Consider the following 18938-nt stretch of genomic DNA (forward strand, 5'->3'; position numbering starts at 1 on the left):
TAATTATATATTGTAAGTGAATGTGGATATGTGTACAAGGGCTTAATTACGAGTTGTGAATGCACAGGACTTTTGGTTGTGTGTACATTGGTTGGAGGATTGTAAGTACATAGTTTGTGAGTACAACTAGTAGATTGGAGTGTAAGGTAATTATCAGGAGAAAGCACTAAGTCGTTTGACTATATAGCACTTGGAGGCGATAAAGATTTGAGATTGGATGGGTGGAAAATGAGTACATGTTCAGTTGTATTTTTTGTGTATGCTATTAACCCTATATACAGTACTCTATTCCTTGAACTAAACTTTCCCCCACATGACATGAACAAGGCTTTCTTTTCCACCACAGACGAGTGTAATTGGCACCAACAATATGGCGTTTCCGTTTTGGCAAAGTCTTTTTTTGTGATCCCAACTGTTGGATTACATTCCAAGCGCGGGTGAACGGTGGGAAAAATCAGAAACCTACTAACTCTTTTACATTTTTTCTGTAACTTTCCAGCATGAGTACAGAATTTATACACAATCAGGTGAAGTTCATGTTTTCTAATTGAATTTACTGATTTGTATCCCATTTTATCAACAACGATCAACAACATAACGCATTGAAGGAAGATAGGGATACAGAACATGCCATCAGCACCTGTAGGCCGTGGGCAGCCCCCAACCACACGTATTTGTCATTTTAACAATTGAGCTTAATTTGTTCTTTAAGCTGCACAACTCTTTTTATAGCTACCAAGGGAAGGGAGGGAGGGATGCAAAACATATTAAATCACCCATCCTTCTGTCTGTATTTGAGAGAAGGGAAGGAAACTATCAGGGAAAAGCGCCAAGTCATTACGACTTCATAGCACTTGGAAAGGATCTTGGATAAGGAATTGGGATGGGAAAGGAGGGAGGGGAGGGAAGGAATGGTGTCCATCACTTGAATGGTCGGTAATTGAACGCCGACCTGCATGAAGTGAGACCGTCGCTCTATCATCCACGCCAAGTGGTTGGGTCAAGATGTTTACAATGGTAGAGAGAGAGAGGAAGGTGTGTCAAATCTCAAAATATCGAGATTTTAATAATACCTTGCTTTTCCAAATTTATCGAAAATTATCTATTTTAATATGCAAAACAAGCATAAGAGTCATATTATAAGACCTTAGGGGCTGTTGGGTTGGGATTTAAAAAAAAAATATCTTGGGTGCAAATACGGAGAAGTATCTTCTATATGCATAATGTTCATAAAGGAAAAGTAGAGAATTATTGTCGTCGACAAGATGTACACTACATAGACAACATACAATACCGCATATCCATTTCAAATACAAATTTCCCCATTAGAAAACTGCAGTGAGCAGTTTTAAACAAGTTTTTCAAGTTATTAACCTTCTTTACGGTATGCATTATTTTGGCAAAGTGCATAGATTTAAAAAAATTACAGAAAGATTTACTAAATCTTTAAAAAATTTGTGAAAATTTTGTAAAGACCATTTTAAGACTTTAAAACTACTGAAATTTAAGATAATGTATGTTATTCCCTCATATTATATATCGTTTCTACATGAACAGTTCTAAGAGGATATTGAGTTTGGACTATAGACAAACAGCAGGTATGATAATAGACCTATAAATTTTACAAAGATCTCCGATTATAGGATCCCAGGATCAATTAGATATTTAAAAAAAACACAGCTTAAATATGTTTAAAGTCCATTTCATCATCTCAGATCTGTATACAACTAAGTTAAAATATGGCATTTCCTCACAAATTATACATGGAACTTTCATTAACAGATTATTGTCGAAAAACTCGGTTATCCTCAAGAACTTGACCGTTGTATGAAAAAAGTATAAAAAAAGGTTAAATGTATTCAGACGATGAGTCACAATAACATAACTGAAGATCTGATGACCAAACCACACATCAGAAGAAGAAACGACGACGTTTCGGACCGTCCTGGACCATCATCAAGGTGAGAGTGAGTGGAGAGAGGATTGATTTATGAAGATTAAGCCACCCAAGACTAAAAGAGTTGTTGTTGTTGCTTTAGATTCATCTACTCGGACAAAAGTTCCAAGTACCACGGGCAATGGTGAGTCCATAGTGGACCTACCTTATTACACAGGAGGGGACTGTAACTGATTAGGAAAGTAAGTTATTGTTGTCTTTTGATTCAGCTACTCGGAAAAAAGGTTCCAAGTAACACGGGCTACGGTAAGCCCGTAGTGGACTTATGTGGAACAGGAATGAGGTTGTAGCGAGTGTTAAGAGAGGTGACTGATTGGTGAAGATTAAGCCACCCAAGAGGTGGCACAGGCATGAATAGCCCGTAATTAAGAGAGGATGTTGTTGTTGTTGTTGTTTTAGATTCAGCTACTCAAAACAATAAGTTCCAGTAGCACTGGCTATGGTGAGCCCGTAAGTGGAGGCTCTTGGAGCCATTATCTATATCAGTGGCTGATACTAAGAGATCTGGCGATGGATGGGGTCTTCATCATGGTTTTCAGCCTGGAGGGCTGGCTACACCAGTTATGGAACTGGTGGGATTAGTGTAGACCTCTAGGTTTTCCGTTTTTTCTTTGCCCGCGACTTTGGCTGGGCAATGCTGTCATTGGAGTTTGGTGACGTGGCCTCCATGAGGAAGTTTTGAACCGTGTAGGTGTACTTGTGAGGCGGTTTTGGAGCTCCTACTGTGATTTCCTCGTCTGAGGAGTCCGAAACCTCCGTAGTGGGCGTTTTTGTCTTTCGCCTCGCAGCCTTCGGAGGGCTTAAGTGTCATTGATTGGTGGTTGTAGCTATTTCAGGAGCGCTGGTGGTGCTGTTATTCTTTGTAAAAGGCACGTCTGCTAGCGCGGCTGCTGAGATAGTGATGGTAGGAGTGTTGGGAGCTGGAGAAGGAATTACCTATGTTTGTGTCGCCCGGGTCATGGGCGGTTCTGGAGTCGGTGTTGAAGTTGACCACCTGGTCGTCCTGGTGGTAGTCTCCGGAGTGGTAGAGGAGGCAGTGAGATCTACGCCAGTGGCTATGATGGGGGCCAGGCCATTGTCTATGTACAATGAGTTTAGTTCACTGACAAAGCGCTGGTTGTCTGGTCCTGCAAGCCTTTCCGCTAGTCTAATAAGACCAGGGATAATGCCTGCACGTGATTCAGGGGGCTGTGAAGGAGCCTGTGGGACCTTGGGTCCCCAATGAGAAGGTTGTGTCGCCTGCTGGGAGGAGCCACATGTTGGTAAGAGCGGAAAGTCTTCTGGTTGATTAGTGAGAGCTAAGGTGGTGGGTTGAACGCTTGGGGCTCTGGTCGAGGAGGTAGAAGGGTTGTTTCTCTTGGCTTCAACCTGGGCCTTGATGCTTTCCTGTCTGCGAGGGCAGCAGTAGGAAATTGCCGGGTGATTGCCATCACAGAGCAAGCAGCGATGGACTGTTGCCTTGCATATGGAGTAGTGATGGTCCAGTGCGCACAGGCTGCACTTCTGGACAGGGTGCTGACACTTATTGGGCGGGTGCGAGAGCTCGTAGCACTTGAAGCACTGTTGGATCTCATGGTATCGTTCCTTTTTTATTTGGTGGGGTGGAATTTTTAAGCCGAAGCAGTAGATTCCTTGTGTGGCCGCCTGGTTGGCCGCGCTATGGTGGTGAAAGTAATCTTCATTGATGTTTTGTCGGTGTTGCAGAACTCGAAGTTGAATACAGCCAGGTTTGGATTTTCGTCCTCGACATTGTCCATGATATGATGTTGAGGTCGGTCAGTGATCCACTGGCTGGTCCTGCTGATAAAAACAGTTCTTCCGGCCAGGAATTGACGTGGGAAGTGAGGATATAGGTGGTGCTCTTTACGAAGAATGGCATCGTTAGTCAGGAGTTTTTCTAGCTCCTCTTCACATGAAAAGAAGAGCACGATATCTTCACCTTCCTGACTAATGTCAACGGGTTCGAGGCCAGTAACGTCCTTCAGGACCTTTAAAATATTGCTTCTTCCGATTGCATGACCGTCAAGTGGAGTAGCTCTGACTTTAAGACGTTTGGGTCACATTGTGACCACACTGCTCCTTGTGGTGAGTGGTGTCAGACTGGACCACTGCATCCAACGTGTGTCGACGCTCAGTCGACTGTGTAAGAGAGGAAGAAACGGGTCAATAAATATGGAAAGAGGTGAGGAGTAGGTTAGAGAAGAAGTTAATTTCTGGAAGAAGGTATTACGGGCAATTCTTTCCTGTGCCACCTCTTGGGTGACTTAATCTTCATCAATTAATCAAGAAAGGAAGAGAGATAAGAACCGGATGAAAGGCACGATTGGGATGAGTGTAATAATTACCTTCTTCTCTTACCTACTCATCACCTTTTTCTTTTCTTATTACCCTCTCTCCCAGTTTCCAGTACCAGAGACATTGCATTAGCCATACACAGGCTCAGACTTGGTTACAAGTGCTGCTGGGGAGGTAATAAACCCAATAGTTAAAGAGTGTCATATCCTGTGGAACAGAGGCATAGGCGCCACTATTGTATTACTTACTGGAATGTGAAGCAACTGAAGCCCTGCGCATCAAACTCAACATTAATCCAACAACAGCAGCTGCATTAGATGCAAATTCCACAGCGACTACATTGATTAGAAAACCAGTTGAAGAATGGGACACACTAGTGAACATTCTGCATCTATATCCGCCACCAAGATAATGTTATTAAAACAGGGGAACTCGGCACCAGTGCACTAAAACAGAAGTGAAAAAGAAACGGGGAAAAAGGAGGAAACCCCACCTCCATTTAAAACTTTAACCCAAATATCACAGTAACAAGGTTATCGCGAATTACAGAACTCGATTACGGGCTCACTATAGCCCGTGCTACATGGACATTTCGTTCTGAGTAGCTAAATCTAAAACAACAACAACGACATCTCTAGATTCAACTAACATTTACCCATCTGGGAGTGTACTCTGAGTTGTCGTGGGGTATGGTTGTTTTCCCCGGCCCCTCCATTTGTTGTCAATACTGCGTGGAGTTCAGACCCCCTGGGTGTGATTGCTGACGTGGCCTGTGTGATGAGGGGTAACCTTTCCCCCGTTTTGTGGGCTCATTCGGTGGGCCTGGAGGTTTACTGGCAGGGTTGACTACCCAGTAGTGGCACTGGTGATGTGTGAAATGCTGTGTGTGGCCGTGGCTGCCATCTATGGAGTGGAGCTCGTCTCGTCTCACTGGGCTGTAGTTTGCTGATGCAGAGGATTACAAGCTGTTTTTACGTTGCTATGAAGGGTGGTCATTTCAACTACCAGACGCTGCTGGTTCGGTGGTTGTCTCCAACCGAAGTGGTGCCCTCACCTTCATCAGCGTTCATAATGCGCCCTTTGAGTTTCCGGAAGAGCTGTTAAAGAGGTACTTTGGCCAGTTTGAAGCTGTCGTGAGTGTGAGGTTAAATATGATTTCCTCTGGGAAACTCCTGGGCGTATGGATGAGTAACCGCACCTTGGGGATGGGGCTGCATGCGGACATCCCTTCCTCGGTGAGGCTTATGGGCTACTACATTCACGTCTACTATGAAAGGCAGCCACGCACATACTTCCGCTGTAGGTTGTCGGGCCACCTGGCTTCTGGTTGCTCAGCAGATGTCGTCACACAGGTTAATCTTTTTTGTGACGAGGATTTCCCGCCACTAGCTGTGGATGAGGACCCGGTGGGTGTGTCTGTGGATGAGCTCATGGTTCCCGTGCCACGTCCTGTGTCGAATGGGGTGCCTGCTCCTGGTGGGATTCGTGCGCCGGTGGCTGTGCGGTCGTCGTCTCCGTCTTCTGCGCCTGCCCCTCTGTCTTGGCCTGCTGCTGCTGTCTCTGCCACGCCGCTTTCACCTGCCGTGCTGAGGGATGGTGTGGAATCGGGGCCTCCTGCTGTGTTGGGGCCGGTCCCCCATGTCATCGCGGCTGCTGAGGTCCTGTGCCATGCGAAGGTTCGTCATCCCTGTGCTTTCCGTGCTTCAGGTTTTGCCTCCGTCTCTGACGACATGAAGCCGGATCCCAACCACTTGCAGCGTTCTTCTATTTCTGCCTGAGCTGATGAGGACTTTTTCGAGACTGCTGATGTTGATGGGGTAGCTCCTGGGGCTGCAGTGTCGACTGTGATGGTGGTAGCGGAGCTTCATGTGCCTGCTGCTGACGCCAGTGTGGGTGTCTCTGAGTTGGCCTCTGTATCTCCTCCTGCAGTGGGTTCCTCACTGTGGGGGGTGGTTCGTCCTCTTGTGGCGGATGGTGCGGCCCAGGGCCTTGTGATGGTCCTGAAGAAGGATGAAGGTTGTTGGGAGAGCTGTGCCAGTGCCCAGACCTGTGGGTGTTGTTCTGGATGTGTCTCCTGTGGAGTTGCCCCCTGTGGCGCCTCCTTGCATGGTACTGCCCACTGTGTTCCCTCCCCCCGGCCCCCCACCCCCCCCCCCCCCCGACAACACGAGGACCGGCAACATCCGGGAGTGCGGTTGTGCCGTCGGGGGTGTCGTGCCTGGATAACGATGTCCAGTCGGGAGTTGTCGTGTCTTGCAACGATGTCCAGTCGGGGGGTGTCTTGTCTGGCGATGAAGTTCAATCTAGTAGCAATAGTAACCAGTCCGTTGTAGCCGAGATTAATGACCAGAAAACCTACATATGGGACTGGGTTGGGCCACTCCCCCTGAGCCCGTCCACTATTTGGGTTCCTAGTAAGCATGTCTTCGTGTCCAAGATTACGGATGTTATGTCGCACCCTTGGGAACCTGCTCCGCTTTATATCAGGCTTATTGGAGGAGGCGTACTGCATCCATTTTCCGGTTGCAGACTTTCCGGATAAGTGCAAGTATGTGTAGGCGTGGTGTTCATGCTTTTGCCTTCCATTGTTGTGTTTGCTGTGGGCCCATCAGCCCTGTGGTAATGTGCTTTAGTTTTTTCTCCAGTGTTTTTGTACGTTTCTGTGGTTTTAATGAAATTTTATGTACCTTTTGTTTACTTTTATGTATCATGTATCTTGTCTTGGTGTTTTATTTGTATATTGATGTTTGTGGGTCCGTGTTGGACTGGCCTGTATCATGTGTGGTGTTTAAGTTTTATGTTTCCTGTTTTGTGCCTGTTTCCTGTTTTGTGTCATTATGTGTCTTTGTGTTTGGGCGTTTGGTTGTGGGTCCTTCAGGCCTGTAGGTTTGTTCCCTTGTTTTGGGGTTGTATTGTGCTTCTGTGTTAAGTTTTTCTTTTGTGTTTTGTATTTTCTGTTTTTAGTTTATTGTACTTATTCGCATGTTCTACATGTAAATATAAATACAACGTCTTGGGAAAGACAGGTGTAGGGGTGATGTCATTTCCTATGTCTACGTCTTTCCCAACCTTACAATGTAGCCAGAGAAGTGTCTAACTGACCAAATTATGTCGAATTGCTAAAACAACAACAAAATCTGTGTTTGGAGCTCTCCACGGACTACAAGTGGTGGTGTTGGTGACGTATTCAGCATCTCCAGTACTTGTGCTTTGTTGCTGTTGCTTGATAGACGTTTGTTTAATGTGATAAAATGGTATTCAAATCGCCAAATTCAATTAGGAAACCTCAACTCCTACTTTTGGACAAATCCCTACTCAAAATGGAAGGAAAATGAAAACTAATGTAAACATTCTGGGGGGAAAGAAACTTTTGAGTCTGATGTTTCATCCCGCCGTTTACCTGCTCTTGCATAACCTGACAATTGGGATTGCAAAAATGACTTGTTGTCAAAACCAAAGAGCCACTTTGTAGGCGACAATAAGAATGCCCTACAGGACATGAACAAAACTCTCCCTCACCCACCCCCTCCAACACCCCTGACAGAACATTACCGAGAGTAACCCCTTCAACCCTCCCCCCACCCCAACAGGACATGAACGAGCCCGCCAACTTCGGCACCAACGAGCGCCAACCATGGAATTGGCTTGAAGGTTCGCTGCCCTGGAGCCTGACCTGCCCCAACTCCACCTGGGACGACCCTCCCTACGTCACTGCCGCAGTAACTGCATGGGGCCAGGGAAAGAGGTAAGAAGCCATTCCACTTTGCTTCGAAAATGAGACAAGTTGAAGGTGGATGATTGGCAAGGAAAACCCCTGAGGTATAAGGTGTGGTGGCATGAGCTCCTGAACTGCTGTTGTCCATATTCATCACTCGAAGGCAGTAATTTATATACCATTAATTTCCCTTTGTGCGTGTATTGAGTGTATTTGTGGGCGAGTGTATGTATATGTATGGATGATTTTGTGTATTTATGATGGAGTTAATGTAGAGAGTATGCATATGTATGGATGAGTGTACTCGCCTAGATTTGCTTCCAGGGTTGACCTATGCTCCTAGCCCCGCCTTCCCAACGTTCTTAGATTAATGCAATGACTTATTTCTCACACTTGTATCCTATTTACAATTAAATTTTTGAATCGAAGTGGAAGTGGTCATTCGGCTTGGAATCTTTGCTCGAGTGTCAGATCAGGTACCAACTTGAATACTTCTCCTGGAAGCTTTTTGGTGAAGTTCCTCATAAACTTCCTTATCATTCCTCGTGTGTCTTCACTCCCATTATTTAAAGTCTAGATAACCTGGTCGTCCACAGTCGTCTTCCTCCTGATATGACTATGGAAATATTTTGGATCAGACTTCCCTCCGCATGTGGTGTCATTTTTTGCTTCTGTCACTTTCCCAGTTTGTGTGTATTCATTTCTGGTCTCTTTGTGTATAGTGTGATTTCCTACTGTTCTGTGTTCTCTATTGTTGGGGTGCCCGTATGTGTGTGGTTGGGTGCCCGTATGTGTGTGTTGTTGGGTGCCCGTATGTGTGTGTTGTTGGGTGCCCGTATGTGTGTGTGTGGTTGGGAGCCCGTATGTGTGTGTGGTTGAGTGCCCGTATGTGTGTGTGTGGTTGAGCACACATACATGCGTAGCTCACACACTTCAACGACTGGAAGTTGTACAGCGTACAGCGAAAATGATATTTTCTAAACAAATAAATGACTCATGATTCCTGTTTAAAAGATTCTAATTTCATTCCAATGATACAAAATTCTTTTCTTTAATCGTGTAGTTAACTTATGGAGCAACTTACCAACTGATATCATTCTGGGTATAACTAATATAATTATGAGTATAACTCATATCATTCTGGGTATAACTTTATTATTATAGGTATCACTGGGTGTACACATGTTTATAAAATGCACAACTGTTTCTATTGAAAAAGCAGGTCCTTTACACTGTTCTGTCATGAAGTTCCCACAAAGTGTCTAGCTTGGATGCAGTGGTTTGTTCCCGCTTGAATCCTCTTGTAATTCTTTGTGATTGGTGGTGTTCCATCAGACTGTCGGAGAAGACGGTGTGCATGGTGGGGCTGCAGGGGGAGAGGAGAGAACTGCGGCATTACGACGTTCACAATCTCTACGGCTGGTCACAAACTCTGCCCACGCTCCTGTAAGTATACTCGGCCCACGCTCCTGTAAGTATACTCGACCCACGCTCCAATAAGTATACTCGGCCCACGCTCCAGTAAGTATACTCGGCCCACGCTCCAGTAAGTCTACTCGGCCCACACTCTAGTAAGTCAATATACTACTATATAGATAAGTGGATAAATGCCCTCAATGTACAACGGTCACACCAATAAACTTGCGATCATGCATCAATTCCACGAAACTTATCTGATATCAGTCATAATAACTCACTGATACAAGCAGTCTCTCTCTCTTGCAAGCCGCAGGCATGCACCAGTCTCCCCTCTTGCTCATAGTAATGGAACGGAAACCTGCCAATTACTTGTCTAATTGCAGGGGGGGTCGCTTAACAGGCGAGCAGCTCCCGGCACAATATGTCCCTGATTTTTCGGATGATCGGATATTTTAGCTTCCACACTGCTCCAATGCGCCATGTGTGTGTCTTCAGATATAATCCTCGGTGAATCTGACATCTTGATGATGTGTTTTTTAGGGAGCCGGTCGGCCGAGCGGACAGCACGCTGGACTTGTGATCCTGTGGTCCTGGGTTCGATCCCAGGCGCCGGCGAGAAACATTGGGCAAAGTTTCTTTCACCCTATGCCCCTGTTACCTAGCAGTAAAATAGGTACCTGGGTGTTAGTCAGCTGTCACGGGCTGCTTCCTGGGGGTGGAGGACTGGTCGAGGACCGGGCCGCGGGGACACTAAAAAACCCCGAAATCATCTCAAGATAACCTCAAGATAACCTTCCCGTGTTGGCAACCTGAATGATGAACCCTGGGAATCTTGTTAACGCTTTTCTTTTATAATTGCTTGTCTCTCCTCTCTCTCCATCATACAGACACTCAAACACCTGCTCTAATGACAACTTGATCAATACATTTGCATTTCTCCTCCCATACAGATTGATCAATATGCAGGCGATGAGTCACAATAACGTGGCTGAAGTATGTTCAGTCGAAACGTCGTCGTCCCTTCAATTTCTAGTGTGTGGTTTGGTCAACAGATTTATCAATCATATGCCTTAACAGTGTCTTAGTTTTTAACCTAAAGGGTCAGCAGAATTTAATTTTTAACCCTAAATACTGTAACTAATTTCCTGCTTGCAGGAACAACCCTTCAGTGTTAGGGTTAATCCCCTCAGTCCTCACTACCCCCGTGGACCTTGTATAAATTTATTTGAAACTGTGAATTTACACTAATTTCCAATCTCCGGTATTTTAGTCCTGCAAAACTGACATTGAACATAAATTCTAATAAGAAAATTAATTGGAACCGTGCAGAGGATTCGAACCTGCATCATGGATGCTCCCAAGCATATGCCTCAAACCAGTGACTCATGTTACACTACTAGTAAAGTAGCCAGGGATTCAACTGAACTACTGTACCACACTAGACTGTACTTGGGTAATGTGTACCACACTAGACTGTACTTGGGTAATGTATACCACACTGGACTATACATGGGTAATGTATACCACACAAGACTGTACATGGGTAATGTATACCACACTAGACTGTACATGGGTAATGTATACCACACTAGACTGTACTTGGGTAATGTATACCACACTGGACTATACATGGGTAATGTATACCACACAAGACTGTACATGGGTAATGTATACCACACTAGACTGTACTTGGGTAATGTATACCTCACTGGACTGTACATGGGTAATGTATACCACACTAGACTGTACTTGGGTAATGTATACCACACTAGACTGTACTTGGGTAATGTATACCACACTAGACTGTACTTGGGTAAAGTATACCACACTAGACTGTACATGGGTAATGTATACCACACTGGACTGTACTTGAGTAATGTATAACAAATTAATTTAGTATCTTCTCGATGCCTCTAGTCCTCTTGTGGAGTCATTTAAATCCTGGAGTGAAAAAACTTCAGCGTATCGTGGTTCAGCGGTTTAAAGCGTGTGCTTGGGAGACCCTCTGCTGCGTGTTCATATCCTGTACGTGCTTCGAAGTTGATTATCTCATTGACACATAATGTGATTTCTTTGTGCATTAATTCTAAATCCTATAACTTAGACTTCTTAGTGCTAAACTTTAAGATTTTATTCTGAAGCAACCCTAGAACTGATACTGTCTCGCTGTTAAGGCTAAAACAGGTAATTAGTGCTCATTTGGGTGTCACTGTGGGCAGGGCCCTGCAGGAGGCGACGCGGAAGAGAGGTGTGGTGGTGAGCAGGTCAACCTTCCCGAGCAGCGGCAGGTGGGCAGGTCACTGGCTGGGAGACAACAGTGCTCTGTGGGCTGACCTCCGCAAATCTATCATAGGTCAGTTTCTAATATGTCAGTTAATAATATTGTCAGTTTCCCCTAATATGTCAAGTTCCATTAGTCAATGGATAAGTCACGTTACATTCTAGGCCATGTATCTGACTCCTTTGACATGACTGAACTTGTGTCTTTCTGTTGACGTGTTGTTCTTAATGATATTTAAGGACTCTTGCATCTTCTGGTGTATGGGAAGTGCTATGCAGTATAGTCTCACGTAGCTCTGCGGGCTCTGCGCTGCATTCACTTGATAGACAAATATTTTCAACCAAGTGACTCACAGATGCCTTACAACGAGTTAGACTTGCCAGACTCTACTCTAAACTCACTTGATGCTAGGGATGTGGACTGTACTCTCAGGATGTCAACACGAGAAAAACTTGGATATATCAAGCTGTATCAAAGAGAATATGTCTGCCTGTCTGTCCGAGGATGAAAGTCAGATACATGCTGTTAGCCCTATGCAATTTTGCATGGTGATTTGTGATTGTACTGGTACCATTGGCACGTCGGGGTCGACACCCCCATACCTGTATTTAAGTACATCTGGCTCTTATTGCGACCACCATCGACTCCGATAAAGTTAATTTTTTTCCACAGTTTTCACCAGATTTTCTGATGTTCGTGATACTCTCACAAATGCAGCTTTAATGTTGTTACAATGTTCCATCAAATTAACAATTGTAAAAATATCGTTATGATTACATTGCGTTTATGGGTACATATTGCGTTCTATGCTTCTATTTTCTTAGTATCAGTATTAAGAAGAACAATCATGTTACCAATATTCATGGTAAGGATATTTTAACGTGATAATTATCGAAGAATTTATTTGCAACAACGTTTCGTTCCTCTCTGGAGCATCTTCAGGTAGACAATAAATACAGAATGTTGTTGTTGTTTTAGATTCAGCTACTCGGAACAAAAAGTTCCAAGCAGCACGGGCTATGGTGAGCCCATCGTACTCACCTGACACAGGAGAGTACGACGGCTACAACACATTTTACCTGATGTGCAGATACAGAAGGTAAAATATTTGGCTAAATACGAAGGTGAAAGGATCAAGGGGGTGAGGAGAGGTGATGGGGTTAAACAGAGGGTAACGGGCTGATCACACATTGTCTGAGACATTGGGTAAACCTCTGGTACTCTCGGTGGGCGAGGAGACCTCAGTAGTGACGTCCTTGATGTTCGGTGATGTGCGGAAATGTTTGTCCGAGTGTAATTTAATAATATAATAAGGATGTTCCAGGATTTGCAATCTTCTTTGGTACAAGATTCCAGGAATTGTATACTGTTTTCCAGCATGTTCCCTCTAAGTGCAATGTTATATTTGACTGGTCCCGTCCCTTTACCGTATGTTTCATTGGCCCCAGTCACCTTTCCTCACACTCCCTTAATTCTTTCTCCTTTGTATTTAGCCCAATGTTTTACCTGCTGAATTCATTCTCTACCTGAAGATGTTCATGAGAGGAACGAAATGTCGTTGCAAATAAATTTTTCGATAATTATTTTGTGTTAACTTGTAATATGAATGAAACTATTTTTCAACCGTTAGGTCTTCATCAGTAGCTAGGCTAGAGTGGAGTCGAGAGGGAATCAACGACCATGAGGTCACCCCCCCCCCTCACAGGTTGCCAAGTCTCCAAGGGAAACAGGTGACAAGAACACCTGGACAGTGTAGTTCAGGGGAGGATGATCAATAAGTATAAAGTCTTATAAAGAAAGAAAGTGTAGTTTAAAGGAAAGAAAAATAACTTTTGATAAATATTTTAAGACGTGAATGATCGATCAATATACCATTTATTTTTTTATATTATTTGTTTATCGAAATCGTGGATGCACTATTCAGCACATTAAGAAAAGTCTATTGATATTTGAATCCCAGGGCAAACGAAGATTAGTATGGTCTTCCACAGAGAAAGTACTGTCTTTACTAGTGATAAATTAAGGAAAATCTGCGAAAAGTGGAGAAGGAACAATTATTATTAATATCTAATCATCAAGAGCCATCAATATTCAGGGCTGCGGAATTACATAATCAATATAACCGTCAACCTAAACCTTTGATATACTAAGGACAAATCCTAATTCGTAGAGAGTTGGGGAAACCAAGTTAAAATCCTACCACCAAAACCCACCAGTATTTAGGGCTTCGAAAGTTTCATAAACCAAATAACTGACAAGGCTGGGAATTATCCAGCTTAGTTACGACCGTAGGTTTAGGTAGACGCGTATTTAGATTATGTAATTCCGAAGCCCCGAGTATTGGTGCCTCTTGAACTCTAGAATTCCAACCAGATTCTTCCCACTTTGATACAAGACGATTGGCCTAGAAATAGTATCTTGTTGATTTTCATTATTAATTCAGAGTAGAGGAAATCGGAGTTAATACTTTGAAGGTTTATCAAATAAAGCATATAAAAAAATTCGTATGATCAGTAATTAGCGGTCCTCGTCCAATTAGATAATAATCTCTACCTTGACCCACGGATGGTGGGTGAGAGAGGGGGGAAGTCGGTCACAACGAGTTTGGGAGACACATCACCCACCTGGAGCTCTCTACAGAGTAAACAGTAGGACGTTTACACCTCTTACGGGCTATTCACGCCCATGCCACCTCTTGGGTGGCTTAATCTTCGTCAATCAATCAATTCCAAAATAATCAAGTGTTCGCTGGCAGGAGTTAGTCCCAGGACCAGTTCTCTGGAGGTGGGCATTAATAATGAGGTGCACCCTAGCTATGCACTGTCTGGTCCTCGTCTTCTCTGGGTTACTGATGATTATTGATGTTGCCAGACATTAAGAAGTCATCATACCAAAGAAATTCAGTTCTACTAACATAATTTAGATCATACAGTATAGTCATTAAATCTAATATATTGACTAACTCTGAATTTGTTCCTCTGGTAGTGGGCTTGTGGTCGTATGTCTTGGCCTTTCATGTTGTAAGGGTGTGGTTGTGTGTTTGTCTACAGTCAATCATCAATGAAGAGGTTGGAATAGGACTGAACTCAGAGCAGTAAGTCAACACTCTAATTTCTTCAGGTAACTATATAAACTGTAAGATCTGAATGCCATTAACTAACATTACAGCCTCCACCCCGCCCCATGGTGTGGGAGTTACTACCAACAAGTAAATTATGTACAGTATGCATTTTGAAGTAATAATCATATCACATGCATTCTCCCACACACGCTATTCAGTATTACTGATCTGTAAGAAAATAATTAGGGCTATGAAATTGGCTGCCAATGGGAAAAGGAATAGCTTCAGAAGGAAGGCATTACTGAGCATTCTCAATTTCTCAACACCGTTTTCATAAGACTTCAGTAAAATATTTGTGTGCTTACAATACAGTAATACTACGATTTGAATGTTATTTAACATGTACAATGATCTAAATACTAAAATGTAATCCAGTTTTCCAAGCTTACATTTTCATTTGCAGATCTTCATTGTTGTTTTTTTACATATTCATCATTTACATCAACCTGTTCAGAATGTTTTCTTTTATACCACTATACAGGCATGATAGAGTTCAACATGTTCGGGGTGCCGTACGTGGGCGCCGACATCTGCGGGTTCTTCGGGAACACGACGGAGGAGCTGTGTGAGCGGTGGATGGAGCTCGGGGCCTTCTACCCCTACAGTCGCAGCCACAACACTCTGGTAGCCTCCGATCATGTGAGTTTGTGGAAGACAGGTGGAAGGATAAATTGTAAGGATTCGAATGTGAATAGGCTTCATACACCCCTACACCATTCATACCATCAATAGGTGACATACACAATACAGGTATCAGCTGATGGGTCATGGTCACTGGACGTTAATGCGTTACGTCCATGTCGTTACTGGACGACATGGTCAAAAGAATTGCAACCTAGGGTACTACTGCACCCTTGAGGATTCCCGAGGCTTCCACTGAAACCGAACCAGGGTGTCACATAATTATCCCCATGCACTCTGGCTCTATCATCAAGCAGTTCTACTTCTGACGCCTCGGGAATCCTCGAGGGTGCAGTAGTACTCCAGGTTGCAATTCTTTTGACCATGTCGTTGCGTAGTCGAATAGAGCGAGCGTCTGGGAATATCCGGCGCATAGGTTAGTGTGCTCATCACTGCTCCTGTGGATTTTCTCGTTGATAATTCACGATAATGTTATTTTTCTCTGTATTTTGATTATTGTTATTGAGAAATGCTTTGGGAAGGGAAGGGAACTATCAGGGAAAAGCGCCAAGCCATTAGACTATATAGCACTTGGAAGGGGTCAGGATAAGGATTTGAGATGGCACGGGGGAGGCAAGGAATAGTGCCAACCACTTGTGGGAGGTCGGGGATTGAACGGCCACCTGCATGAAGCGAGACCGAAAATGAAAAAGATAGAAATGCTCTGGGGCTCTGATGTGATGTGAACCCGCGACCAAGGAACTGCCAGACACATTCTACCACTATACCATCGTGAATTAGTAAAATCCTAACAACCAGATTCCTACTGAAATCACAGTAAGTCTGGAGGCCTCTCCTGAAGCTAGTCCAAGTTTTATGTATGATCCCCAAGCACTCGGGTGTAGGAAAAGTATTTCAACACTGTACACCCTTGGTGTATGGTGTTGATGCCATTCATGTGTGCTTGTGGATCATACATAAAACTTGGACTAGCGTCAGGAGGAACCTCCAGACTTACTGGTATTTCAGTAGAAATCCGGTTGTTAGGCTTTTACTAAGTCACAATGGTACAGTGGTAGAATGTGTCTGGCTGTTCCTTGGTCGCGGACACGGAGTTCCAGTGGATTTTCTAATGAATAAATATCACATAAGTGTGATTTTCTTTGTGTTGTTTCTATAATTATTTCCTATATATATACTTCATTCAATGTGGGAATTTTTGTTACTAATTCCAAAGTCAAAGATAGCCGCATGAAAACATCGAGCTGACGAAAATTTAATTTGCTAAAGTTAAGGGTATTAGGCTGCGGCAGCCAACTGTCTAGAATTTCAAGTGTATAAAGTTTCAGTGCTAGTGACAAAGTTAGTTTAATTTGTTAATGCATTTTATAGTGGCAGACATTCTCGCTTATTAATATCAAAGGTGTCAGATTCAGATAGAGCCCTGTAGAGGTCGCTGAGGAGAGCGTGTGCCGGTGAGGGGCTCTATTGTGATCAGTTTTGGGCACCGAATGAACAGTTGTCAGATGACGCAATTTTCTCGAGGGTATTGCCAGATGTGAGAGCATGGAAATTCACGCTGCCTTAAGAGTGCAATGTGAGTGCACGTCGTAGAGGACCCAGTGTGGATTCCGCCAAAGTGCGCAACGGAACTGTAATCCTGTCATCTGCCGAAGCACTTAGTACAGTCTTGTGAGGTATCTACAGAGAGCCTCGAGAAGACCACCGCACCTTTCTCTAGTAGTAGTGAGACGAGGCCTCCTGCAGCCACCAACACCTGTGGAGGAGTGCATCTCTCACAGGGTCTGTCTGTCTCTCTTTCTCTCTTTCATTCTTTCTTTCTCTCTCTCTCTCTCTCTCTCTCTCTCTCTCTCTCTCTCTCTCTCTCTCTCTCTCTCTCTCTCTCTCTCTCTCTCTCTCTCTCTCTCTCTCTCTCTCTCTCTCTCGCTGTCTCTTTCTCTCTCTTTCTTTCTTTCTTTCTTTCTTTCTTTCTTTCTTTCTTTTTTTCTTTCTTTCTTTCTTTCTTTCTTTCTTTCTTTCTTTCTTTCTTTCTTTCTTTCTTTCTTTCTTTCTTTCTTTCTTTCTTTCTTTCTCCTCACACTAGATGCCGATACGACTACTTGAACTTCATGTAACCTCGCCTCAGGATATTACTGGTAACCCTTGCACTTGAAAAAAAAATGCCTCAGAACGTCACTGGTAATTTAGTGAATGCAGGACATGCACGCGTCGGTAACCCTGCTGCAACAATGCAGAACCACACGGCACTTGGCACATCCCCCCTGATACTAGAAGTTCACCTTATGTTGTTCATCGACACTTGAAAGTTACTGACTCAGGACATGGAGTAGATGGAGTACGGGACACACTACGCTCCTCCGAGTCTTCACTGGCTACCATGTCTCCATGGTGGAAGGATTGCAACCTGGAATTTACATTGATCACGGTAACTCCTCGCTGATGACCAGGACTACACTATAACTTCGTACGTCTGTGTAGAAGGTGAAGAGGCTGTGAGGTAACCAACCACCAACTCAGTCCCTCCGCCCCAACCTGTCCTCGGGGATGAAATCTGCTCACAGGAAATAATTGAGAACTACTAAATATTTAGTGTCATTATCTACCCTCAATCCATGGTTAGGTTAGGTTAAGGTTTCGTAACATTTTGCTAGGTTTCATTACGTTTGGTTACGTTAATATGGTGTACTATTGAATATAATGTGAAATATAAATTAGAAAACTATTTGTGTAACCGAGAATGTCATTTACAGTGAACCAAATTCTCCAAAGAAAACTTCTTCAGCATACACTTTTTATATCTTAGAACCAAAGATTTATATACAATACAATTACAGCTTGACGGGATTCCTGGTTAAACCTTGAAGCCGAGCGGACGTCTGGACACCACCTCCGCCTGCGAGCCGCTTGATTACGTCTTGCTTTCGCGTTTTAGCTTTGCTACTGCCGTTTGGCATCCCTTTTCAGCGGTCCGATTGTCCGACGCCTGGCGCACATATCGCCTTGGGTCACAGGATTGTTGATAGATTTTTGTTTTGACGTGTATTGTCTGGTTCTCCCGGCGGGGTGACGGTGTTCGGGGGCCGGCTTGGCCGAGAGGTGCTGGGGGTTGGTGGGTCTTGGTGGGCTCCTGGTGTGCCCCTCGGTCGTGGTGGACGGCTGGTTTCTGCTCTGCTGGAGGACGCTGGATGACTTTTGCGTTTCGGTTGGAGGCCGAGTTTTGGTTTTGCTACCTGGTGTTCTCTGTGTGGGCGGAGCCGGTGCTTGTCACCCTGAGGGACTCCTGGGACTCCCCAATCATCTGCCTGACTGTACGTTTATTTGCCGTATGGCATATTAGTTTTTAATGATTGGCGTCACTCGTTTTGCGATTTGGCTTGGCGTTTCACCTTTCCTGGCTTCGCGATTCACCCTTAACGGGTACGCCGGGGCGCATCCGACCCCACGATCGTCGTCGCCCCTAAATCATCAACAACAACAACATTACAGCTTGACAATAATCTTTGTTTAG

At 44.2% G+C, this 18938-nt stretch overlaps 1 protein-coding gene across 1 annotated transcript in view; it reads left to right on the forward strand.

The window, feature by feature from the left end:
- Positions 1 to 18938, forward strand: part of LOC123759099 (maltase-glucoamylase) — a 289988-nt gene that overhangs the window by 28760 nt on the left and 242290 nt on the right. The window contains exons 11-14 of the mRNA XM_069324937.1: positions 7843 to 7997; positions 9303 to 9413; positions 11606 to 11739; positions 15270 to 15427. Coding sequence (XP_069181038.1) covers positions 7843 to 7997; positions 9303 to 9413; positions 11606 to 11739; positions 15270 to 15427 — 558 coding nt within the window. The remainder of the gene's footprint in view (positions 1 to 7842; positions 7998 to 9302; positions 9414 to 11605; positions 11740 to 15269; positions 15428 to 18938) is intronic.

This window comes from Procambarus clarkii, chromosome 15 (assembly GCF_040958095.1).
Source record: "Procambarus clarkii isolate CNS0578487 chromosome 15, FALCON_Pclarkii_2.0, whole genome shotgun sequence".
In the NCBI taxonomy this organism is placed as follows: Eukaryota; Metazoa; Arthropoda; class Malacostraca; order Decapoda; family Cambaridae; genus Procambarus; species Procambarus clarkii.